The sequence below is a fragment of the Eptesicus fuscus genome, chromosome 6 (assembly GCF_027574615.1).
Source record: "Eptesicus fuscus isolate TK198812 chromosome 6, DD_ASM_mEF_20220401, whole genome shotgun sequence".
NCBI lineage: Eukaryota > Metazoa > Chordata > Mammalia > Chiroptera > Vespertilionidae > Eptesicus > Eptesicus fuscus.
In genome coordinates this window covers 20672352-20693282 of record NC_072478.1, presented here as the reverse complement: position 1 = coordinate 20693282, position 20931 = coordinate 20672352, and the positions used below count along the sequence as shown (strand labels likewise).

At 54.6% G+C, this 20931-nt stretch overlaps 3 protein-coding genes across 6 annotated transcripts; 2 read left to right on the top strand and 1 right to left on the bottom strand.

The window, feature by feature from the left end:
• Positions 1-87: 87 nt before the first annotated feature.
• Positions 88-3783, top strand: SAMD1 (sterile alpha motif domain containing 1). Of its 4 annotated transcripts, none has more exons than XM_054717361.1 (6): positions 88-127; positions 497-1602; positions 2009-2303; positions 2394-2490; positions 2587-2698; positions 2791-3782. In XM_054717361.1, the coding sequence occupies exons 2-6, from the start codon at positions 652-654 to the stop codon at positions 2947-2949; spliced, it is 1614 nt and encodes a 537-aa protein (XP_054573336.1). In that variant the 5' UTR covers positions 88-127; positions 497-651; the 3' UTR covers positions 2950-3782. The 4 variants fall into 4 exon arrangements, with proteins under 4 accessions (XP_054573336.1, XP_054573337.1, XP_054573335.1 ...); XM_054717362.1 differs by lacking the exon at positions 88-127 and adding an exon at positions 241-365 and having other exon boundaries at positions 2009-2150; positions 2791-3783; XM_054717360.1 differs by lacking the exon at positions 88-127 and adding an exon at positions 241-365.
• A 1667-nt stretch (positions 3784-5450) lies between these two features.
• C6H19orf67 (chromosome 6 C19orf67 homolog) lies at positions 5451-8355 on the top strand. The gene is made up of 6 exons (XM_008157972.3): positions 5451-5912; positions 6577-6721; positions 6841-6941; positions 7026-7211; positions 7567-7701; positions 8140-8355. The coding sequence occupies exons 1-6, from the start codon at positions 5575-5577 to the stop codon at positions 8312-8314; spliced, it is 1080 nt and encodes a 359-aa protein (XP_008156194.2). The 5' UTR covers positions 5451-5574; the 3' UTR covers positions 8315-8355.
• Positions 8356-12008: 3653 nt separating this feature from the next.
• MISP3 (MISP family member 3) lies at positions 12009-14322 on the bottom strand. The gene is made up of 3 exons (XM_008157906.3): positions 13164-14322; positions 12598-12671; positions 12009-12382 (listed from the first exon to the last, which is right to left on the bottom strand). The coding sequence occupies exons 1-3, from the start codon at positions 13729-13731 to the stop codon at positions 12365-12367; spliced, it is 660 nt and encodes a 219-aa protein (XP_008156128.1). The 5' UTR covers positions 13732-14322; the 3' UTR covers positions 12009-12364.
• Between the last annotated feature and the right edge of the window lie 6609 nt (positions 14323-20931).

The window sequence follows — 20931 nt, the reverse complement described above, 5'->3', positions numbered from 1 at the left end:
CCTCCCCTCCCCCCCCCCGCCCGCCCGCCGCTTTCCCCCGCCCCCGCCCCGGCGCCAACTCCGCGGCGCCTCCTTAAAAAGCGCGCGGGAGTTGTAAGGGGGGGGTCGGAGTGAGCAAGAGCGCAGGGTAAAGGGGGCGGGCGGGGGGCCCGGGCTCCACCTTAAAAGCGGGCGCGTGGGGGTGGGAGGGAGGAAGGCGGGCGGCGGGGTGGAGGGAGGGAGGGAAGGAAGGGGGGCCGGAGTGTCCCGGGCGCAGGGCGCGCGTGCGGCGGCGGCGGCGGCGGCGGCGGCAGCGGCGGGGAGGGGCCGGCTGCGCTCCCCTCCTCCCTCGCATCCCCGGCCCCGCGCGCGCCCAGCAGAAGCGGGTCTGTGTGTGTGTGTGCGTGCGTGCGAGTGTGTGCATATATTTTTTTCTCTCTTTTCTTTCTCTCTCACTGTTTTCTCTCTCTCTCTTTCTCGCTCTCTCTCTCTCTCTCTTTTTTTTTTTTTTGCAAAGAAACAGCAGCGCCGCCGCCGCTCCGCCGAGGCGCTGCGCCCCCCCGAGGGGGGGGAGGAGGAGGCGGGCAGCGGCAGAGGGAGGGGAGCCCGGGAGGGGGGCGCCGCGCTGGGAGGGAGGCAGCGCGCACGGTGCAGCCGGGCCGGGCGGGAGGTATGGCGGGGCCCCCGGCCCTACCCCCGCCGGAGACGGCGGCGGCCGCCACCACAGCGGCCGCTACCTCGTCGTCCGCTGCTTCCCCGCACTACCAAGAGTGGATCCTGGACACCATCGACTCGCTGCGCTCGCGCAAGGCGCGGCCGGACCTGGAGCGCATCTGCCGGATGGTGCGGCGGCGGCACGGCCCGGAGCCGGAGCGCACGCGCGCCGAGCTCGAGAAACTGATCCAGCAGCGCGCCGTTCTCCGGGTCAGCTACAAGGGGAGCATTTCGTACCGCAACGCGGCGCGCGTCCAGCCACCCCGGCGCGGAGCTACCCCGCCGGCCCCGCCGCGCGCCCCTCGCGGGGGCCCGGCCGCCGCGCCGCCGCCCACGCCCGCCCCGCCGCCGCCGCCCGCGCCCGTCGCTGCCGCCGCCCCAGCCCGGGCGCCCCGCGCGGCTGCCGCGGCCGCCGCCACTACAGCGCCCCCCTCGCCCGGCCCCGTGCAGCCGGGCCCCCGCGCGCAGCGGGCCGCGCCCCTGGCCGCGCCGCCGCCCGCGACCGCCGCTCCTCTGGCAGTGGCGCCTCCGACCGGCCCGCGTCGCGCCCCCCCGCCCGCCGTCGCCGCCCGGGAGCCGCCACTGCCGCCACCGCCACAGCCGCCGGCGCCGCCACAGCAGCAGCAGCAGCCGCCGCCGCCGCAGCCACAGCAGCCGCCTGAGGGGGGCGCGGCGCGGGCCAGCGGCCCTGCGCGGCCCGTGAGCCTGCGGGAAGTCGTGCGCTACCTCGGGGGCAGCGGCGGTGCCGGTGGCCGCCTGACCCGTGGCCGTGTGCAGGGGCTACTGGAGGAGGAGGCGGCGGCGCGAGGCCGCCTAGAGCGCACCCGTCTCGGAGCGCTCGCGCTGCCCCGCGGGGATAGGCCTGGACGAGCGCCGACGGCTGCCAGCGCCCGCGCGTCTCGGAGCAAGGTGAGCGCGCTGGGTAGGGAAGGCGCCGCGCGGTGGGCAGGTGCTGGTGAACTTGATGTTGGGGGTGCAAGTCCCGGGAGGAACCGGGCAGCTTGGGCTTTGTGCGGCTTCCCTACAGATTCAGCGTGTAGCAACCTTGGTAAGTGACTTAATCTTTCCGAGCCTCAGTTTCCTCCCGTGTAAAACTTAACAACAGTAGCGACCTCTTGGGGTTGAGCGAGTTTAATGAGATTTGGTTGCTGGGGGCTTTATTAACACAGAGCTTGGCACGGAGCAAATGTGTAGAAGTTAGTCCGTGTTGATATTAAAAGCGGCCGTTAGGTACACCGCTCAGTCCTGGATCCCAGGGACTGGGCCCATGGCCAGAACAGCTGCTAACTTTGCATGCCTCTCTCCTTGGCACCAGAGAGGTGGAGAAGAGCGACTGCTCGAGAAGGAAGAGGAGGAAGATGATGATGAAGATGAAGATGATGAAGACAATGTGTCTGAAGGCTCTGAGGTACCCGAGGGCGACCGTCCTGCAGGTGCCCAGCATCACCAGCTTAATGGTGAGAGGGGCCCTCAGAGTGCCAAGGAGAGGGTCAAGGAGTGGACACCTTGTGGACCTCACCAGGGCCAGGATGAAGGGCGGGGGCCAGCACCAGGCAGTGGCACCCGCCAGGTGTTCTCTATGGCAGCCATGAATAAGGAAGGGGGATCAGGTAAGGAACCCTCTGGGTGGGGGAGGGAGCCTGGCGGGGAAGAACTAAGCCCCAAGACAAAGTCACAGGCAGATGCTTTTTCTTTTCCAGCCTCTGCTGCCACTGGGCCAGACTCCCCATCCCCCGTGCCTTTGCCCCCAGGAAAACCAGCCCTGCCTGGGGCCGATGGAACCCCCTTTGGCTGTCCGTAAGTTGGGATGTTTGAGACAAGAGGGTGGTGCCCAGGGGTGTGTAACAGCCGGAGTAACATCACTGTTCGCTGGTTCCCTCTTGTCCATTGCAGTTCTGGGCGCAAAGAGAAGCCAGCTGACCCTGTGGAATGGACAGTGATGGACGTGGTAGAATATTTCACAGAGGCTGGCTTCCCGGAGCAGGCCACAGCTTTCCAAGAACAGGTGAGTTCTCAAACCTCAGTTTCCCTCCTCTGTCCCAGGGCGGCAGTGGGGGTCTGCTCTGACCCTCATCTCTCTCTCTCTGTCCCACCTAGGAAATAGATGGCAAGTCTCTCCTGCTCATGCAGCGGACAGATGTGCTAACCGGCCTGTCCATCCGCCTTGGCCCAGCCCTGAAAATCTACGAGCACCACATCAAGGTGCTCCAGCAAGGCCACTTTGAGGATGATGACCCTGATGGCCTCCTAGGCTGAATGTCCGGTCTCACCCCTGCCCCTACCCTTTCTAGCCCCATCTTACCCAAGTCCCCTGGAGTCCAGGGGTTGGACTAGGGACACTCTCGGCCCTCATAACAGATTCCAGTGCGGGGCACCCTTCCCTACTCATCTCTTCCCAGAGTCTCCCCAACACACACATCTGGCATCGAGCACATCCCAGACTTCCTGATGGAGGAGTGTGGGGTGGGACAGGGCCTGCTCATTTCATCCCAGGAGGCCCATCCCCACCGCCACCCCCAACCTAGGACATTTAAAAAGAAAAAAGAAATGGGGGCTTCCTATCTCCCATAGATCTTTAGTTCAGCCAGATGTTTCCTATATAAATGATTTGTTCTGCCTGTTCATTTTGATGGGTGGCCTTTCTTCCCTCCCCCACCAACCAGGCCCCTCCTTGGTCTACCCTCAGCCTCCATCCCCTGGGTGGGGTGAGATCAGTGGGTCTTCCCTACTCTTTCTGTTGGTTGTCGCTCCAGCTGGCTGTATTGCTTTTTAATATTGCACCGAAGATTTTTTAAATAAAGTTTTAAAAAAAAAGAAAAGAAAAGAAAAGAAAAAAAAGGCCAGGAGTCCCATTTTGTCAATGGAGTTGGGGAAGCAGGTATTGGAAGAGCTGTACCAGCCTCCTGGGAGAGCCGGGTTAGTACTGAATTGCTCTTGAAGGGAGCCAGGTAGTGAATGGGCTGCCTTGCAGCGGCTGTAATAGTGATTGCTCCAGAAGGACAGGAATGTTAGCTTAGTTCTATCATCTCCCCATGCCCAGAACAGTGCCTGTAACAGTAGGTGCTTAAATGTTTGTTGAGTGACTAGCGGTTAACAAGGCTTTTGTGGGTTTTTTTAAGGAATTTTTTATTTAAAAAAAAATATTTTTCAAAATATATTTTATTGACTTTTTACAGAGGAAGAGAGAGGGATAGAGAGTTAGAAACATGGATGAGAGAGCAACACGATCAGCTGTTTCCTGCACACACCCCCGAATGGGGATGCGCCGGCAACCAAGGCACATGCCCTTGACCGGAATCGAACCCGGGACCCTTCAGTCCGCAGGCCGACATTCTATTCACTGAGCCAAACCAGTTAGGGCGGAATTTATTTTTTTAAATAGGTTTTTATTGATTTAGAGAGAGGAAGAGAGAAGGAGAGATAGAAACATCAATGATGAGAATCACCTATTGGCTGCCTCTTGCATGCCCCCTACTGAGGATCAGTTGTAACCCAGGCATGTGCCCTGACTGGGAATCCAACCATGACCTGGTTCATGGGTTGAAGCTCAGCCACTGAGCTACACCAGCTGACAGCTTTACAGTTCCTTGGTGGTTCTCTCCGAAGCCCCATGAAGCAGAGCTTGTAAAAATCACTTTACAGATAGGCAACTGGCTCCCTACAGCAAAGACACTTGCTCAGGGTCACACAGGGTGGGACCCAACACCTGTGAGCACTTCACCCAGCGTTTAAGTATAATTAAAGTATTTGGCTTCATATGTATACACCTGGCAGCCTTGCAAGCTACAAAAAACGGTTGGAGCAGGGGTCTGTTCAGGGTCCATGGCAGGACCTCCAAGCTACAAGGTTCTCTCTCCATAAAAGGAACAAGGGATTGGCTTATCAAATGAGATAGTCCCTCTAAGTTCTAATGCAGTTGCTCTCAACTACATTAGTTTTTTAATTTATTATGTTAACCCTCACAGGTGGATTTTTTCCCATCGTTTTTTGTTGTTTTTTTGAGAGTGGAAAGGAGGGAGGTGGGGCAGAAAGAGATTGAGAAACATAGATGTGAGAGAAATTGATTGGTTGCCTCCCCCCAGGTGTCCCTGTCAGGGCTGGATGGAACCTGCAACACAGGTACATGCCCTTGACTTGGAATCGAACCTAGACCCTTTCGAGGGCTGAGGCTCTAACCATTAAGCAACCGGTCAGGACAACTCCCATTAGTAGTTTTTTTTTTTTTTAATATGCTTTTACTGATTTTGGAGAGAAGAAGGGAGAGGGATAGTAGAAACATGGATGAGAGAGAAACATGCATCAGCTGCCTCCTGCACACGCCTCCTGGCCATCAAATGGGAAACCCGGGCATGTCCCCTGAATCGGTGACCTTTTGGTTCAGAGGTCCAGGCTCAACCACCCGCCTGGCACTCCGTTAGCTTTTAAAATACCGATTCCGGCCTGAAGTCGGAGGCTCTGCGGGTGGGAGCAGGTGTCTTCCTTTATATTCCTGCGCCCCAGGGCTTGAATGCGCTGCGGAGACCCCCTCCTCCCTAGGAAACTGCCTCCTCCAAGAGAAAGGCGGTGGCCCTCAGACCGCACCCCAAAGACATAATCTCCCCAGTGCCGGCCCAGGTCGCCCCCACCCCACCTCCGTTGGCGGATTGCTGGAGCGCGCGCTCAAGCGGACCCCAGCGGCGCGCCCCTCCTACGTGTTGAAATTCAAACGAGGTGAACTCCGCGCGGTGCTCCGCCGCTGGCAGAGCGGTCGAGGCTGGAGTGCGGTGGACGGTGCTGCGCTCTGACCCAGGGCGAATCAGAGGTTCCCAGGCGGGGTCGAACCCGTGGCCCACCGGGGTGGTGTAGACTTAAAGGTCTCAGATCCCTTCCTCCAGCCCCACAATGGCTACGGAGCAGTGGTTCGTGGGCCCGATCCTCCCCGGCGGCACTGGGGAAACGCTGCCCCAGGACGACTTGGAACCTGAGGCTCAACCCTGCGGAGACCCCGCGTGGTCGGCGTCCTCTGGCCGACCTGGGGACCCAGCCCAAGTGGAACCGGAGGATGTCCAGGGGCAACTGCCCAAGGCCTCCCCTTCCACGCCTTCCCCAGAGCCTCTGGCCCCGGGACCGGGGCCCACACCTCCTCGCCTACCCTTGGACACCTTGTTCAGCCCCATCACGGAACAACTCCGCTACCTGCTCAAGAAGGCGGATGATTTCCAAAGCTACTTGCTCTACAGGTAGTGCTGGACGGAGTCCCAGGGTCCCCGCACATAAGGAAACAGGAGAGAGGTGACTGGGTAGGCAGGTGGAACACACCAGAGTTGCAAACGTAAAAGCGTTAGGAGCTAGAGGCAATGAATGAAGTTAGCTGATGAGGAATCTAATTTGGAAGAGTGATGAGGGCTGTGTGCTATTTGGGGTTAGGGAGTACCTGCTATTATGTGGGCACCAGTTTGCCAAATCTCTAGGACTTTTTTCGGTTTTTAACTGAAGGCTTACTTAGGTTTTGGACCCTGGGCAGCCTAAACAAAACCCATCTGAGCCAGATTTGGCCCGCTGGCTACCAGTTTGAGACCAAAAGGGAGAATGTGATTCCAGCCCAAGGAAAAAGGGACTGATTCTGGGAGGCTGTTTAAACCCTAGGTTTCTGGGTTCCACCCTGCAAAAAAAAAAAGTCATGGGACTCGGGTGTCAGCATTTTACCAGGTGTTCCAAATAGTTGTGAGGCAGGGTTGTCCTGGAAGATGCTCTGACAAAGAAAGACCTGGAGTGGGGGTGGGGGGTGGGGGTGGAGAGGGTGTACCGGAGGTCCAGACCAGGGATAAAAGTGGGGGGTTGGGTAGAATGGGAGAAATGAGGGGTGATAAGAGATTCTAAGCAAAGGTCTTCTTCTCCCTTCAGCAGGGACCGAGTTCAAAAGGAACAGCTGGCAAAGGCCATGCCCACCTTCTTAAAGATGTGTGAACCCTACTTCCTGTACCTGGAGGCAGCTGCAAGGAGTGTGCCTCCCATCTATGGAGCCCTGCAGGAGCTGGTTCGAAAGGGGGTGTGTGGGGGCAGTTCCCTAGACCCCTTTCCTCATCCCTCAGGCCTGGCGGAGGGTGGGGGAAGGGCAGGTGCTCCTGGCAGGCCAGCTAATCTTAGGCTGCCTCCTCTTCCATGCAGCTGCTGGAGATCTCCCAACAGCTGACCCTGCGACTGGAACAGCTGGTGCTCATGTATGCATCGTTTGGGTTTGTGGAACTGGAAGAGACAGACCCCCTAAGGTAATAGGGTGGGAGACTGGGATTGGCAGAGGGTAGAAGGGTCTGGGGCACAACCGCCTTCCCCACTCTCCCATCTCTTCCCAGCATCTCCTGCTTCTTCTGTGGGAAGTTCTCCATCAGCCCTTCCCACGAGGTGTCCATCTTCAGATACTGTGCCCCTGCTGCCTACACCACCAGCCGCTTCCCCCGGTACCTCTATAAGAAGATGCGCTGGAACCTGGAAACTACCCCAGACCCCAGCAGCCGGGGGCAAGATTCCCATGTGGATTAGTGAGTCCCCTTACCAGAATCAAAGTCCCTACCCCCTCTATGGAGAATGACAGTATGGGCCTCTGAACCACCACCACCACCACCACCACTGAGGTGTGGAAAGTCAAACAGGAAACCAAGGACCTTTGAAAGGCCATCCTTGCCTTTTAAAAAAGTCATCCCCCAATCAAAATAAAAGTCCTCATCTTAAAAGTAGTCTGGCAGAGAGAAAAGGCCTCAGTATTATGTCACATCCCTATCTGAGAACTTGAAGGCAACTTCTGATGAGTTTCTACCTCACCTCCAAAATTAAAGCCCTCAACTGAAGAAGCTAGGAAACTGCTCACTCGTTAATTGCTGCCTCTTCCCCTCCCAGCTACTTCCTGTGCTATCGAGACACATGGGAAGACACAGGCAAGAGTCCGGCCAATTCTTGTCCCCAGATTCAGAAGCTGTGGTCCATCGGCCGATGGGTGCCCCTAGGACCAGCCGAGGATGATCTTTATTCCTGGTAGGAGCTAGGGCCATGGCAAGGTGGGCGTGGGCTCTGGAGGGAGGGGCAGAACCCTACCAAAGACCGTCTACCTCCCCCAACATTGTTTCCCTTGGTAATAACGATAGCATTTTATTATGTTCTGAAAACTGCTTTATGTAAAACCCAGTTAGGTCTATACGACTAGCCCGCTTTTACAAAGAAGGAAACAGGTGCCCAGAGAGATTACCTGCCCAAGGGCACACAGCAGCTAGATGATTGGTCAAATGAGGGATGCGTAGTTCAGCCTCCCAGAACAAGTACCCTCTAGGTTTCTCATCAACAAGGAAACCACTTTCCCCCACCAGCTGAAACAAAGCCTCTTTCAGTCCAGCCTCTTTCAGTCCCACCCAAGGGGAGAGGCTCCCGAGAAGCAGAGGGCGCTCACGTCCAGCCCTGTCTGTCCTGGGCCCCCAGGATTTTGTGCCCGCAGCCGTCCGGAGATTACCAGCAGCTGCTGACCATCGGCTTCGAGGAGCCATCTCACATGCTAGCCACCGACCTGCTGGTGCAAATCCTCACAGGCCAGGCAGGCCCGGCCCGGCCCCCGAGCGCGGCCGGGCCCACAGCGTGGGACACACAGGGGTCCTGAACCTGGGAAAGGGTAGGAGCTGAAGCCTGACAGTTCCAAACTCCAGGAGAGGGGCAGGGCAAGGGAGGGGCTCACTCGTTCTCCAAGGGCAGCTCGGCCTCACCTTCTAAGGGGCCAGGCCGCGCTGGTCCATCCGCACTGGGTCTGCCCCGGCCGCGGGGCCCTGCTTGCGGATACACCATTTTTGTGTTAAATAAAAGAAAGAGGTCACAAACTCAGAGTCCACTCGAGCGCCGCTCCCCTCCTCTCGGGCGATGAAGCCCCGCCTACTCGCGCCGTCTTCTGGGAAATGTAGTTTTTTGTAATAAAACCGTGTTCCGTGGATCGGCGGACCAGAGCTCTGGGCATGTGCAAAGGCGTACGTGCAGCAAAAAGGGAAGTAGCGGTGCTTGTCAACAACCGGAACCCAGAAAACCGCAACTTTCGGGTAGCCGGGAAACTCTACGCCCGTTGGGGGGGAGGGGGGATATGTATGTGTGAGAAGGGACCCCCAGGGTCACGCCCACTTGCCTATTTTGACCCGGAAGTGATTTCTTTGAAACGTAAAACACCTTATTTCCAGACGTGCCCCAGGATAAGAGCTCTTGATTAGTTTCCTAAGAGCCAAGATTAGATCTTGTAGCTTTTGGGTCCCGGACCGGGTAGGTCGCTGTACCCCTCGGTATGTCATGGGCGCAGGTGAGGTGGGAGAGCTGCAAAGAACTACAACTTTGGATCTCCAAAGCCTCACCCAACCTTGGACTGGAGGGGAACCCCAGGTTGAGACAGTTGGACTCACCTGTTCAAAGCTACAGCGAGCAAGTAGCGGAGCCTGGACCGGAGCTGGGTTCTTGTCATCGCAACTGGTCCCTGGTGAGGTGAGGAGTGCCATTCCTGACCATGTGTTGCTCAGCTGCAAGTTACGCCCTTTAAACTAAGAAATGCCTTTTGGTCCCCTCCACCCCCGCCTTTTCAGAGGAGAGACCTGCTCTGATGCTTTGAGCAAGGCACTCGCTTACCTAATAGTCCCTGGAACATTGTATTTATAAGCCCCACTGTACAGATGACACAAACGGATATGAGGCGTTAACTGACTCAGGATTGGACACCAAAACCCTTGTTTTTGGGGGAATGGGGCTTTTTTTGGTGACAATTTCTGATTGTATCAAGGATTTTTTAATCCACAGCCCAGGTGCCGAATGAATTCAAAGGGGTTCTGAAGCTCCCTAATACTAAAAGCTCCTGTGAGATTTCTCCCAATTGTAGACTAGCCTGGTTCAGTAGAAATATAAGGTGTGAGTCGTGTGTAATTTCAAATTTTATAGTAGCCACATTTTTTTAAAAGGCCAGACTAATTTTAGTGAAATTTTAAATTAACTCAATATCTCCAAAATATTATTTCAACATATAATTAATGTAAGAAAATATTAATGATCCCGGCCGGCTTGGCTTGGTGTTTCAGTTTCGACCTATGAACCAGGAAGTCACTGTTTGATTCCCGGTCAGGGCACATACCCGTGTTGTGGGTCAGTCTCTCTCTCTCCCCTTCCTCTCTGAAATCAATAAAAATATAATTTTTTAAAAATAAAGTATTAATGAGATATCCCCCCCCCTTTTTTTGGTACTAAGCCTTTGAAATCTGGTATTTTACACTTACAGTACATCTCAATTCTGATTAGCCACATGCAGCTTTAGACTGTCTCCCATAAGGCAAGTACACAGGCCACGGAAGACTAATGGTTTCCAGTGGGTGATGGCAGTACTGGGAGAGGAAGGAAACAGGCTTGATTTCCTGGGTCCTGTTCCTGGAGAACTGTCTACACCAGTGATGGCGAACCCATGACACGCATGTCAGCACTGACACGCGTAGCCATTTCTGATGACACGTGGCCGCTGAGGCGGCCGCATGCCGAGGATGAAACATTTGCGAAATAATGTTTTTTTTTTTTCCTCAAAGTGACACACTACCCGAGTTATGCTCAGTTTTTTGGGGAAGTTTGACACACCGAGCTCAAAAGGTTGCCCATCACTGGTCTACACTCATGATTCTCCAACTTTAGCATCCCTGAGAATTACATGGAAGTTGTTTTTTTAAAAACATATTTTATTGATTTTTTACAGAGAGGAAGGGAGAGGGATAGAGAGTTAGATACATCGATCAGCCACCTCCTGCACACCCCCTGCTGGGGATGTGCCCGCAACCAAGGTACATGCCCTTGACTGGAATCGAACCTGGGACCCTTCAGTCCGCAGGCCAGCGCTCTATCCACTGAGCCAAATCAGTTAAGGCTACATGGAAGTTTTGATCCAGTTTGGGATGGGGCCCAAGCACGTGTATTTTTAACAAGTTCCCAAGCAGTGCCAGCCTGCTTTGAGAACTTCTGGCCTATATCTACATCATGGCTCTCAAACTTGGCTCCATGTTGAAAGCACCTGGGGAGCTTTACTGATGCCGAGGCCTTCCTCAGAGTCTGATTTGCTTGGCATAAGGGTGCCTCTGGTGATTTTAACTTGCAGGAACGTTTAAGAAACACGGTCCATACTTAAGCCACCCTGTCAATACTTTACATGCTTAGTCCTTAGCTGCCCTTCTGGGAATTAACTGGCTCTGGGTGTTTCCATTTCCACCTCGGCACTGCTGACCTTCCTGCCTTTCTCTCTCGACCTCCCATAGTCACTGTCAGGTACGAGGTCATTGTGCTGATAATGGGGTCAGGTGGTGGGCTGAGCTGCGGTTGGCGTGCAATGCTGTATGAGCAAGCATTCTTCCATCCTTCATTAACCATTTGTTGTCCCTATGCAGGTTCCAGCCTGTTGCTAGACTCAGGGTGTACAGACTTGGACAAATCCAGGGGTTTAAACAATTATTCTAAAAACGTTCCCCGAGTCTCAAGCGTTTCTGAGTCTCACTGCACCCTAAGAAGCTGGTCCACTAAAACCACAGAATATAACTGCAGAGACTTGGGGTGTTCACAGAATTTCAAGTCCATTCAAGGGGAACAGAGAGAATGAACCACAAGCCCTACTGCAGACAGGTGTTGCTTGCTGTCTCCTCCTGCACACACACACTCACCCTGTTTTAAAAGTTTTCTAAATAGTCACAGTTATTTAAAGTTTAGTAGATTCTCTTTTAAAGCCCCGGTTTCCATTGCTTTTGAGAAGCAGAAGCTCTGGCACCACTTAACCCACTCATTGGTAGCGCTGCTGTGTTGGAGGAACACTTACTTACCAGCCCGTTCAACCTAGGCATTTTGTTTTCAAGCACCCCTCATCTCTCTCCTTAATATTTGCCTGGGGCCACAGGCATGTGAGGTTTGCGATCACTGGCCTTATGTGCCCTGCTAAGGAGACTGTACCCTCATTTTTTTCTTTTTCTTCTTCTTTTGTGGTTATTGTTTACATCCCAAGGGCAGGAACAACCTCTTATCACTTCTGTCTAGCCAGCGCCCAGCGCAGAGCATGCTGCTGGCACCCATAAATGTTGACGAAGTCTGGAAAGGAGGGCGTGAGGTCATTGATCCGAATGCCGCAGTCTGCGCCCGCGCCGCCAGGGGGCATAAGGACCCGGGCAGGGCCGTGGGAGACCAGCAGCCCAGGAACCGCGCGTTGAGAGCACACTCCGCCTTACCGTCGGCGCCTCCTGCTGCTTTCTGCTCCGCTCGCCACGCTCCCGCCTCACCCAGACCAAGAGGACCCAGAATAAAATAGCCTGCACTACCCAGAAAGAAGGGACTTTATTGGGGGATGGGGAAGCCGAGGCGGTGACCCCAGTCAAGGCCGGAGGGAGAGGCTAGCTCGGTTTTCAGTTAGGTGGAGAAGGGCTGGGCAGCTCCATTGGCTAGGTGGTTGTAGTGGTATTTGCCAATGGAAAATTACAGTTTGGTAGCAGAAACTAATCAATTTCACAAAATGAAGTTCAAGGATGGGCTGGTAGATTTCATCTTCCCTGGCGCAGACCGCTGGTCCTTCTTCAGGACTTCTGCTTATCCGGAGAGCACTCTTGGGCTCCTCTGGTCCCGGTCCTCTGACGGGCAGGTCACGTTCGGCCGGGGATCCCAGCCTGCTCTAACCTCAAGGCTTCCGCTCCTCCTGGGAAGAAGGGCCAGTCAGAACACCCAGGAGTAGGGTGGGGCGGTGTGGGCCCCAGGACCACCTCCTCCTCGTCAGCCCGGAGCCGCTCCGGGAACTTTGTGTCCTAGCCCAGAGGGACTTCCCAGGGGGCGCGGGGATGCGCTTTCCTCGGCCCAGCGTCCTGGTGCCGCGGGGGCGTGTGGTGGGGGAAAGAGTGATAAAGGGGAACCCACCTGTTCCAGGCCGTTCTCCGAAGCCTTTCTGCGGGGAGGCCAGATCACCGCCAGTTTTCCATCGCCCCTGATCGCTGCGGGGAAAGGGGCACTCAGCCGGGGTCGCCCCTCCTCTCACCAGCCGGAGGCGGCCGGGACAAAGGAGGCAGGCCGCACCCCTTAAACACACACAGGTGTTCACACACACACACACACACCACCGTCCCCTGGAAGCTTCTATTCTGAGGGAGGAGGGACGCGAAAATTCAGGACGATCCGGGAGTGGCAGAACCCAGGCAGGGTTTCCTGGGACCCCCAAAACAGGAAGACATCTGAGTCTTCCCTTCCCCCACCGCGATCCTAGGCGAGGTGTATCTGGGATGACCACTCCAAGTAGGGAGTGAAGCACAGAGAGGGGGCAGCCCGGAAGGGGTGAACAGGGAACGGAAAGTTGAGAGGGGGCCCCAGGTATCTGGGAACCAGGGGGAAACCCCCAGAGAGCCAGAAAAGGGGCCACTGGAGTTGGGCGGTCAGTGAGAGCGGTTGGAGCCCCGGGGAGCCCCGGCGTCCCGGTGCGGGCGGCTTACCCATTAGGCTCGGCGCGGGCTCCTTGACCTCGGCGGTGCCATAGACGCTAAGCCTCTGGCGCTGCAGCTCCCGCTCGCGCTCCTGCGCCTCGCGCACCTCCTGCTCCAGCAGTGACGGCGCGACGGGCGGCGGTGCGCGCGCCAGCACCGGGCACCGGCTCTGCACGGCCAAATGCGACAGGCTTACCGGCTCCCGCAGCCGTTGCGGGCCAGCGCCGTCCTCCGCTGCGGGCGAGGAGCCGCCCCCACCCGCGGCCTCGAAGAAGCGTTTGAGCTCGCCCAGCGGCTGCGGAGGCGGCCGGGGGCGCGGTTCCGGGGGCGCGGGGCGCGCTAGCGCCGCCTGCCGGTGAGCCTCCCGCTCGATGTCTCGCTGCATCTGCGCGCCCGCTCGCGCGCGCTCCACCGCCCGCGGGAGCGCGGGGCCCGGGCCCGGCAGGTTGAGCACCGGCCGCAGGCGCAGCTCGACGAGTTCGCGGCCCGTGCGGCCCGGGCTCAGGCCCCGGCTCCGGCGCAGGCTTTCCTCACGTTCGCAGCTGCGGCGGATTTCGCGCTCGATGGGCGTCTCCATGAGCGGCTCTTCTGCGGGCTGTTAGGGGGAGTATCCGGGCGCAGTAGAAAACGCTGCTGGGGAGCTTCCGAGTCTAACCCGGAGGGACAGGTCTCGGGACCCCGACTTGTACACTGCCCCGGGACCCGCGGCGCTTCGCGCTTCGGCTGGCTCCGAGTCGTCGCTGCCTGGCCCAGGAGTCTCACAGCTCCCAGGTGGGCATGGCCCGGGAGCTCCGCGCCCTGCCCCGCTGATGGCTGGAGGACTTCGCTAGCTTGCTCGGGGGTCTCCGCGTCCTGCTCTGCAGAGGGCACGGGTTCCTCGCCGCCTGGCCTGGGCACCGCGGTGACCTGTCCAGGCCCAGGGACTTCGCTGTCTGACCCCGGGGGCTCTCGGCCCCGCTCTTCCGGCGACCCCAGGGCGCCACTCTCCGGCCTGGGAGCCTTGGTGTCGGGAATTGAGAGTTGCGAGCAGCCCAGAAGCCTGAGTTTTCAGCGCCGGAGTTTTGATGCCCACAGCTGGGACACAGTGCCCTGCGCGGCACCTGTGACCGGAGTCTCCGCCCGCGGATTCCAGGGCGTCGCCCGCACCGGCGGTTTCTCTGACCCGCCTCTGGCCTCCCAGAACGGCCCCTCGGGGCAGGGCAGGGCCGGGCACCTCCCCCTGCACCTGCCCAGAGGGCTCCGGCCCCGCCCTGGCCCCGCCCTCGGGGCCAGAGCGCCGCGGCGGGGCACCGGATTTTGTCCACTGGCGCGTTTCTTCGGGTCAGCTCAGGGCACTGGACTTCCCTAGACTCCGTCCACTACCTGGGGGAGGGGGACAGTTTGGGTGCCGTTTCACACACTGGGCGCCACCCTGGCACCTTTTCATCCCCATGGAGGCGTGGCCCCAGCCATACACCGAGCTGGGCCTCTGAGCCACTGGCCCGCTGGTAGGGGTATCCCCGGAAGACATCTTTCTGGGGCCTTGCCAGCCCCCGCCCAGCCGGTGCCAGAGAGCAGCGACGCCCTGGCCTCTGGGCTGTCCATCACGTTCCACCCCTGCGGCGCACAGCTCAGGCTGGAGGGGGCGCCAGGAGCATGGGCGACAAGTTCCTGGGCTCAGCTAGGCTCCCAGCGGTGGCCACTCGCGCCAAGCTCAGATGCTTCTTTCCTTCACCTTCTCCCGGAAAAGTCCTCAAAGTATCCTTGGCCAACTGCATTCCCAGAAGGAAGGGAGAAGGAGGGACAGACCCGGTGCGCCAGTTATCTTGGGCTCAGGCAGCTGGGAAGGCCCAGAGAGGAATCCAGGTTCGCAGGAGGTAGCAGCTCCCTGAAGCTAGGGCCAGATCCTGGCCCTCTCCCTGGGAGATCCACGCCCAGGGACATTGACAATTCTTTTCCCCAGGCTCTCTCCAAATCCGCCCTCCTGCCCTGACCATTCTAGGGTGACCAGGAAGAAAGCTGTAATTACCTAGAGAAAGTGGTGGGGACACCCAGCCTCAGAAACCCCCAATAATCTGTCCAACTCTGACCCTTCCTTCCCCCAACCCTGCCTTCCTTGGCCACTCCTTTCTCTTTCCACTCTCTCATTCAGCTGTCACCTGGGTTGCAATCTCAAACTGCTGCTCTCCTCCCTCTGACCATCTGACCTCCTTCTTCCCTCTGACCCCATTGGCCTAATTGGAATCGGGCTCACCTGCGTTCCATCCCACTGATAACCTGAGCAAGGTACCAGCCTTCTCCAAAGCTCAGTTTTCTTGAGAGGTGATGAGGATTAAAGCTGTGCTTCTGGGAAGAGATGTCTCTACAGTGGCCTCTCCATTTTATCACCCCTGGCCCTCCTCCAGCCATGCTCATTCTGCTCTTGGTCCCCCATCCCACTGAGCTTTCTCCATCCAAGGACACTGATGACATTCATTTGTCAGACCCAGCCACTGGCTCCCCTCTGACTTCCTCTCTAGCTCCTTGATCTCCAGGAATACCACCTCTCCTGGTTTTCCTCCTATCTCCAGAGCACCCCCTTTCAGCCTTCTGTTCATCTACATCCACAGCTTCTTTCCCCTCTGGCTTCCATTGGGGTTGGCTAATGGGGAGAGGAGAGTGAGGCCAGCATGTTAATCCCCGGTGCCCTCAGATGGACAAAGTTGGCTGTGTCCCTCCACTGTAGGCAGCAGCTCAGCACAGCTTGATATCTCTCTCTCTCTCTCTCTCTCTCTCTCTCTCTCTCTCTCTCTCTCTCTCTCTCTTTTCTTTCTCCCTCTCTCTAAGGCCAAGGCGTGGTATGAGCTCCTGGCTTCTAACCCAGGGTGTGAACAATGCTTTGATTGTCTCCCTCCACCTCTGTAAACCGACTCTATTAATTTCTCATCCATTACTCAGTTTGAGCGCACAATCTCTTTCCTGCTAGCACTAGGACCCTCACAAATCCCAGTCTCATGCTTTAAACACCATCTCTCTGCTGTTGTATCCCAAATTTACAACTCTAGCTTTGATGTTTCCCCAGGGTTTGGGACTTATAGCCAACAGTGTCCAGTCTGATAGCTATGTCAAACCGAACACTTTCAAAACTGAACTCTTGGTTTCTTCCAACTCTACTCCTTATGTAAGGTAACTCACCCATTCTGATTTTCATGCCCCAAACCTAGGTCTCGGCCTCAATTTCTCTCTTTCCCTCAGCCACCCTTCACCCTTCAATTCATCTGGATTGGATTGCTGTTGGCTCTGCCTTCAAAACATTCTGAATTTGTCCACTTCACCCTCATCCCAGCCACTTCACCCTCTTCCAATGGCTCTCCACCAAACTTAGAAGAAAAATTCAAGCTCCCTGCCCCAGGCCAAAGGTTCTTCCCACTTCTTAGATCTCATAACATTCTCTCCCTCGATCATTCATTTGTTCTAGCCTTGTGTGTCCCTGTATCCCCACCTCAGGGCCTTTGCACTTGTCTTTCCTTCTTCCTGGAATGACTCATTACATGGCTGGCTTCTACTATTTAAGTCTGGACTCAAATGTCACTTCTTCAGACAAGTGGTTCCTGGTCATCTAGCCTACATCACAAAGAGCCCTTCTCCATAACTCTACCCCTGTTGTTTTCTGTAACTCACCCTATATTGCATTTATCAGCAATCACCTTTATTTATTTGTTAATTGTATATTATCTATCTCCCCCCAATAGAAGGTGAGCCACATTACTTTTTGGGTTGTCTTGCTCACCTCTATACCAACACCCCATGCCTAGAACAGTGCTTAACACACAGCAGTTACTTAAGAATTATTATTGCATGATACTTACTAGGCCTACATCAATGTTGGGAATAAGGAAATAAATCAGACTTGCACATCGCTGTTGAGTTTGAAATTGAGAGACAGACACAATTATAAACAGTCTTGCCTCAATGTGGAATCCAGGACAAGAGTACAAAGGAAAGCCTATATACTATACATCTGAATTGTTAACAGTTATAACACTGTTAACCTGAAAATAAAGGCCAAAGTGAGAGGCAACAAGCATTTATTTGAGATCCAAAAGAATAGCTATTTGCCGAAACCGGTTTGGCTCAGTGGATAGAGTATCGGCCTGCGGACTCAAGGGTCCCAGGTTCGATTCCGGTCAAGGGCATGTACCTTGGTTTCGGGCACATCCCCAGTAGGGGGTGTGCAAGAGGCAGCTGATCGATGTTTCTCTCTCATCGATGTTTCTAACTCTCTATCCCTCTCTCTTCCTCTCTGTAAAAAATCAATAAAATATATTAAAAAAAAAAAAAAGAATAGCTATTTGGGAAGCACTGATTCAGACAGAAACCCAACCAGTGTTCCGATTAGGAGACAAAGGCAAGGGATATTTATGAGAAAGGGAAGGTGAACAATTCTAGCAATAAAAGGAATGCTTTTCTGTTGGTGCAGATGAGCTAACATAGTGATACTAATTCTAAACTATGTTTTAAATTTTCAGTCCTGTAGTCATATATCTGCTTTTTTGTTATCTTTGCAAACAGTTCTTTGGGGCACAATGTTGCTTTAGGCCCAGTCTTAAGGTTATTTTGTCCTGTGGTTTTTTTCTCCTTTTAATATATTTTTATTGATTTCAGAGAGGAAGAGAGAGATAGAGATAGAAACATCAATGATGAGAGAGGGTCATTGATCGGCTGCCTCTTGCTCACCCCTACTGGGGATGAAGCCGGCAACCAGAATTGAACCTGGGACCCTTCAGACCACAGGCCAACACTCCATCCACTGAACCAAACCAGTTAGGGCTTTTGCTCTGTTTTATTTTTATTTATTTTTAAAAATATATATTTTATTGATTTTTTTATAGAGAGGAAGGGAGAGGGGTAAAGAGTTAGAAACATTGATCAGCTGCCTCCTGCATGCCCCCTACTGGGGATGTGCCGGCAACCAAGGTACATGCCCTTGTCCGGAATCAAACCTGGGACCCTTGAGTCCGCAGGCCGATGATCTATCCACTGAGCCAAACCGATTAGGGCACTTTTGCTCTGTTTTAACATTCTAAAGGTTTGAGAGGGAAAGACATGAAAGGTAACTCCTTTAGGGTGACAGCTCTGGCTCCATTTTTAAGTGGCTCCATTTATATAATTATTATTGTTGTTATTACATTTATAAAATCAAACTACAGCCCTTGCTGGTTTGGCTCAGCGGATAGAGCGTTGGCCTGCGGACTGAAGGGTCCCAGGTTCGATTCCAGGCAAGGACACATACCTGGGTTGCAGGCTCGATCCCTAATAGGGGGTATGCAGGAGGCAGCTGATCAATGATTCTCTTTCATCATTGATGTTTCTATCTCTCCCTTCTCCCTTCCTCTCTGAAATCAATAAAAATATTTTTTAAAAATCAAACTACAAGCACTTAAATGAAATATATTCTTGCCTCTGAAAGGTGAGAACAACCCATATATCCATTAATACTGAATTGATAAATAAAACATGGTCCATCCATAGAGTGGAATATTATTCAGCCATAAAAAGGAATAAAGCACTTATTTATACTACAACATTGTGCTGAGTGAAAGAAGCCAGACACAAAAGGCCACATGTTATATGATTCCATTGATATAAAATTTCAAGAACAGGCAAATCCATAGAAACAGAAAGCAGATTGGTGGTTGCCAGAGGCTAGGGGAGAGAGAATGGGGAGTGACTGCTCAGGGGGGCAGGATTTCCTTTAGGGGTGATGAAAAAGTCCTGGAATTGAGATAGGGGTAAAAGTTGCACAATATTGTGAATGGACTAAATGTCACTAACAAGAAATTTCATGTGTATTTTACCGCAATTAAAAACCAATTTTAAAAATATGTTCTCTCTTCATATCATGGCAAATATACTTTTAGAATGACCTAGAAGGCCAGGTTTAATGGACATTTTGAATCCCTCGGAGTTTTGTACTGGAATATGGGGTACAGGGAAACCCCAGTCTTCAGTCTGGCCCCACCTCCAACTCTGCCCTGCAGACAAGGAACCTTGTGCATGTGCCTCGGGACCCTGTTCTACATGTCCAAGCTCTTTCCTCACCCTTCTCCCTGCAGCTGCTCTCGGCCACTTCCGGGTCAGGGTACGGGAAGTGGCAGGGTGAGGCACACCCTGGCTGCATGGTCGGCCTTCAGGAAACTGAAAGCTTTCTCAGTGAGCTCAAGACCACTGGGCAGCCCTGGCTGGGCGGCTCGGTTGGTCGGAGTGTTGTCCCATACACCAAAAGGTTTTGCATCTGATTCCCAGTCAGGGAACATACCTGAGTGTGGGTTCAATCCCCAATTGGGGCGCATATGGGAGGCAACCAATCGATGTGTCTCCTCTTCTCCCTTCCTCTCTCTAAAAATCAATAAAAGAATATCCTCACTCTAGCTGGTTTGTCTCAGTGGATAGAGCGTCGGCCTGTGGACTGAAGGGTCCCGGGTTCAATTCCTGTCAGGGGCATTTGCCCACATTGCGGGCTCAATCCCCAGTAGGGGGTGTGCAGGACGCAGCCAATCAATGATTCTCTCTTATCATTGATTTTTCTCTCTCTCTTCCTCTCTAAAATCAATAAAGATATATTATTTTTTTAAAAAATCCTCGGGTGAGGATTAAAAAAACACACCAAAAAACAAAAAGCCCAGCCAGCATGGCTCAGTGGTTGAGCATCTACCTGTGAACCAGAAGGTCGTGGGTTCGATACCCATCGGGGCACATGCCTGGGTTGCGGGCTCAATCCCCAGTAGGGGATGTGCAGGAGGCAGCTGATCAGTGGTTCCCTCTCATTATTTATGTTTCTGTCTCTCCCTCTTCCTTCCTCTCTGAAATCAATAATTTGTTTTCGTTTTTGTTTTCAAAACCTTCCTTCTTATTTAAAAAGAACAATAACATTGGGACGAGGAATTTGGAGGTGCCAAGTACCCCAAATAGGAACTAGAAGAGGGAAGTGCAGGATGTAGGACACCTTCTCTTTGCTCCTTGGGAGGGTCTTAGCTGAAGTGTGCTCTCCGTAGCAGGGAGGTCAGGGCAAGGACCTTTCTCCTTGAGGTTCATGTCTTTCAATTGCACAGTGTGACCAAGGCTGTGCAATTAGGGGAAGCACTGGAGACTATGGGAGACCAGGCAGGAGAGTAGAAAGGGGCTGCTGGCACTTTAAGAATGGCATGGGGGTGCAAAATAGAGACCCTCAAGAATTGGGTGGAAAGCTCTCTGGACCTTCCTCATCACTGCTATAGCATCTAAGGGTCCAGTGCCCTGGAGGCCACTTAATTGAATTCTCACATTTCATAAAAAGGGAAACTGAGGCCTAGAAACCTGAGGCGAGTTGCCTATAGTTACCCAGAGCCCAGGTCTTCTGATTCCCAGAGAGCTCAGAATCCTCTAGCTGGATTAGTCCCTCCCTCCCCACCCCAGAGCCAGGGTCCAAGAAGGGAGGGCAGTAAGTAGTGTGCAAGAATAGTCAGCATGTATGGTGTGCAATGATGCTCACATGTGAGGGACCCATAATGGGCAGACTGGGGTTGAGTTGTCTGGCATGCCAAGTGGAGGCACCATTCTCCAAGGAGGGTCTGAGACTCCCCACTCTGGCCCACATGCCCCACCAGGCATGTGAGAGCATATTTGCCGGGAGGCAGCCCAGTGCAGCAAGGAGGCCAGTAGCTGGTAAATAATTTATCAGGACAGCTGATAGTACCTCCCCAGAACTGCCCGCCAGCCCCCAGCCCCCCTCACCCCATGCACCTCCCGCCTCCCAGCCCAAACCAGCTGGACTAGCTCT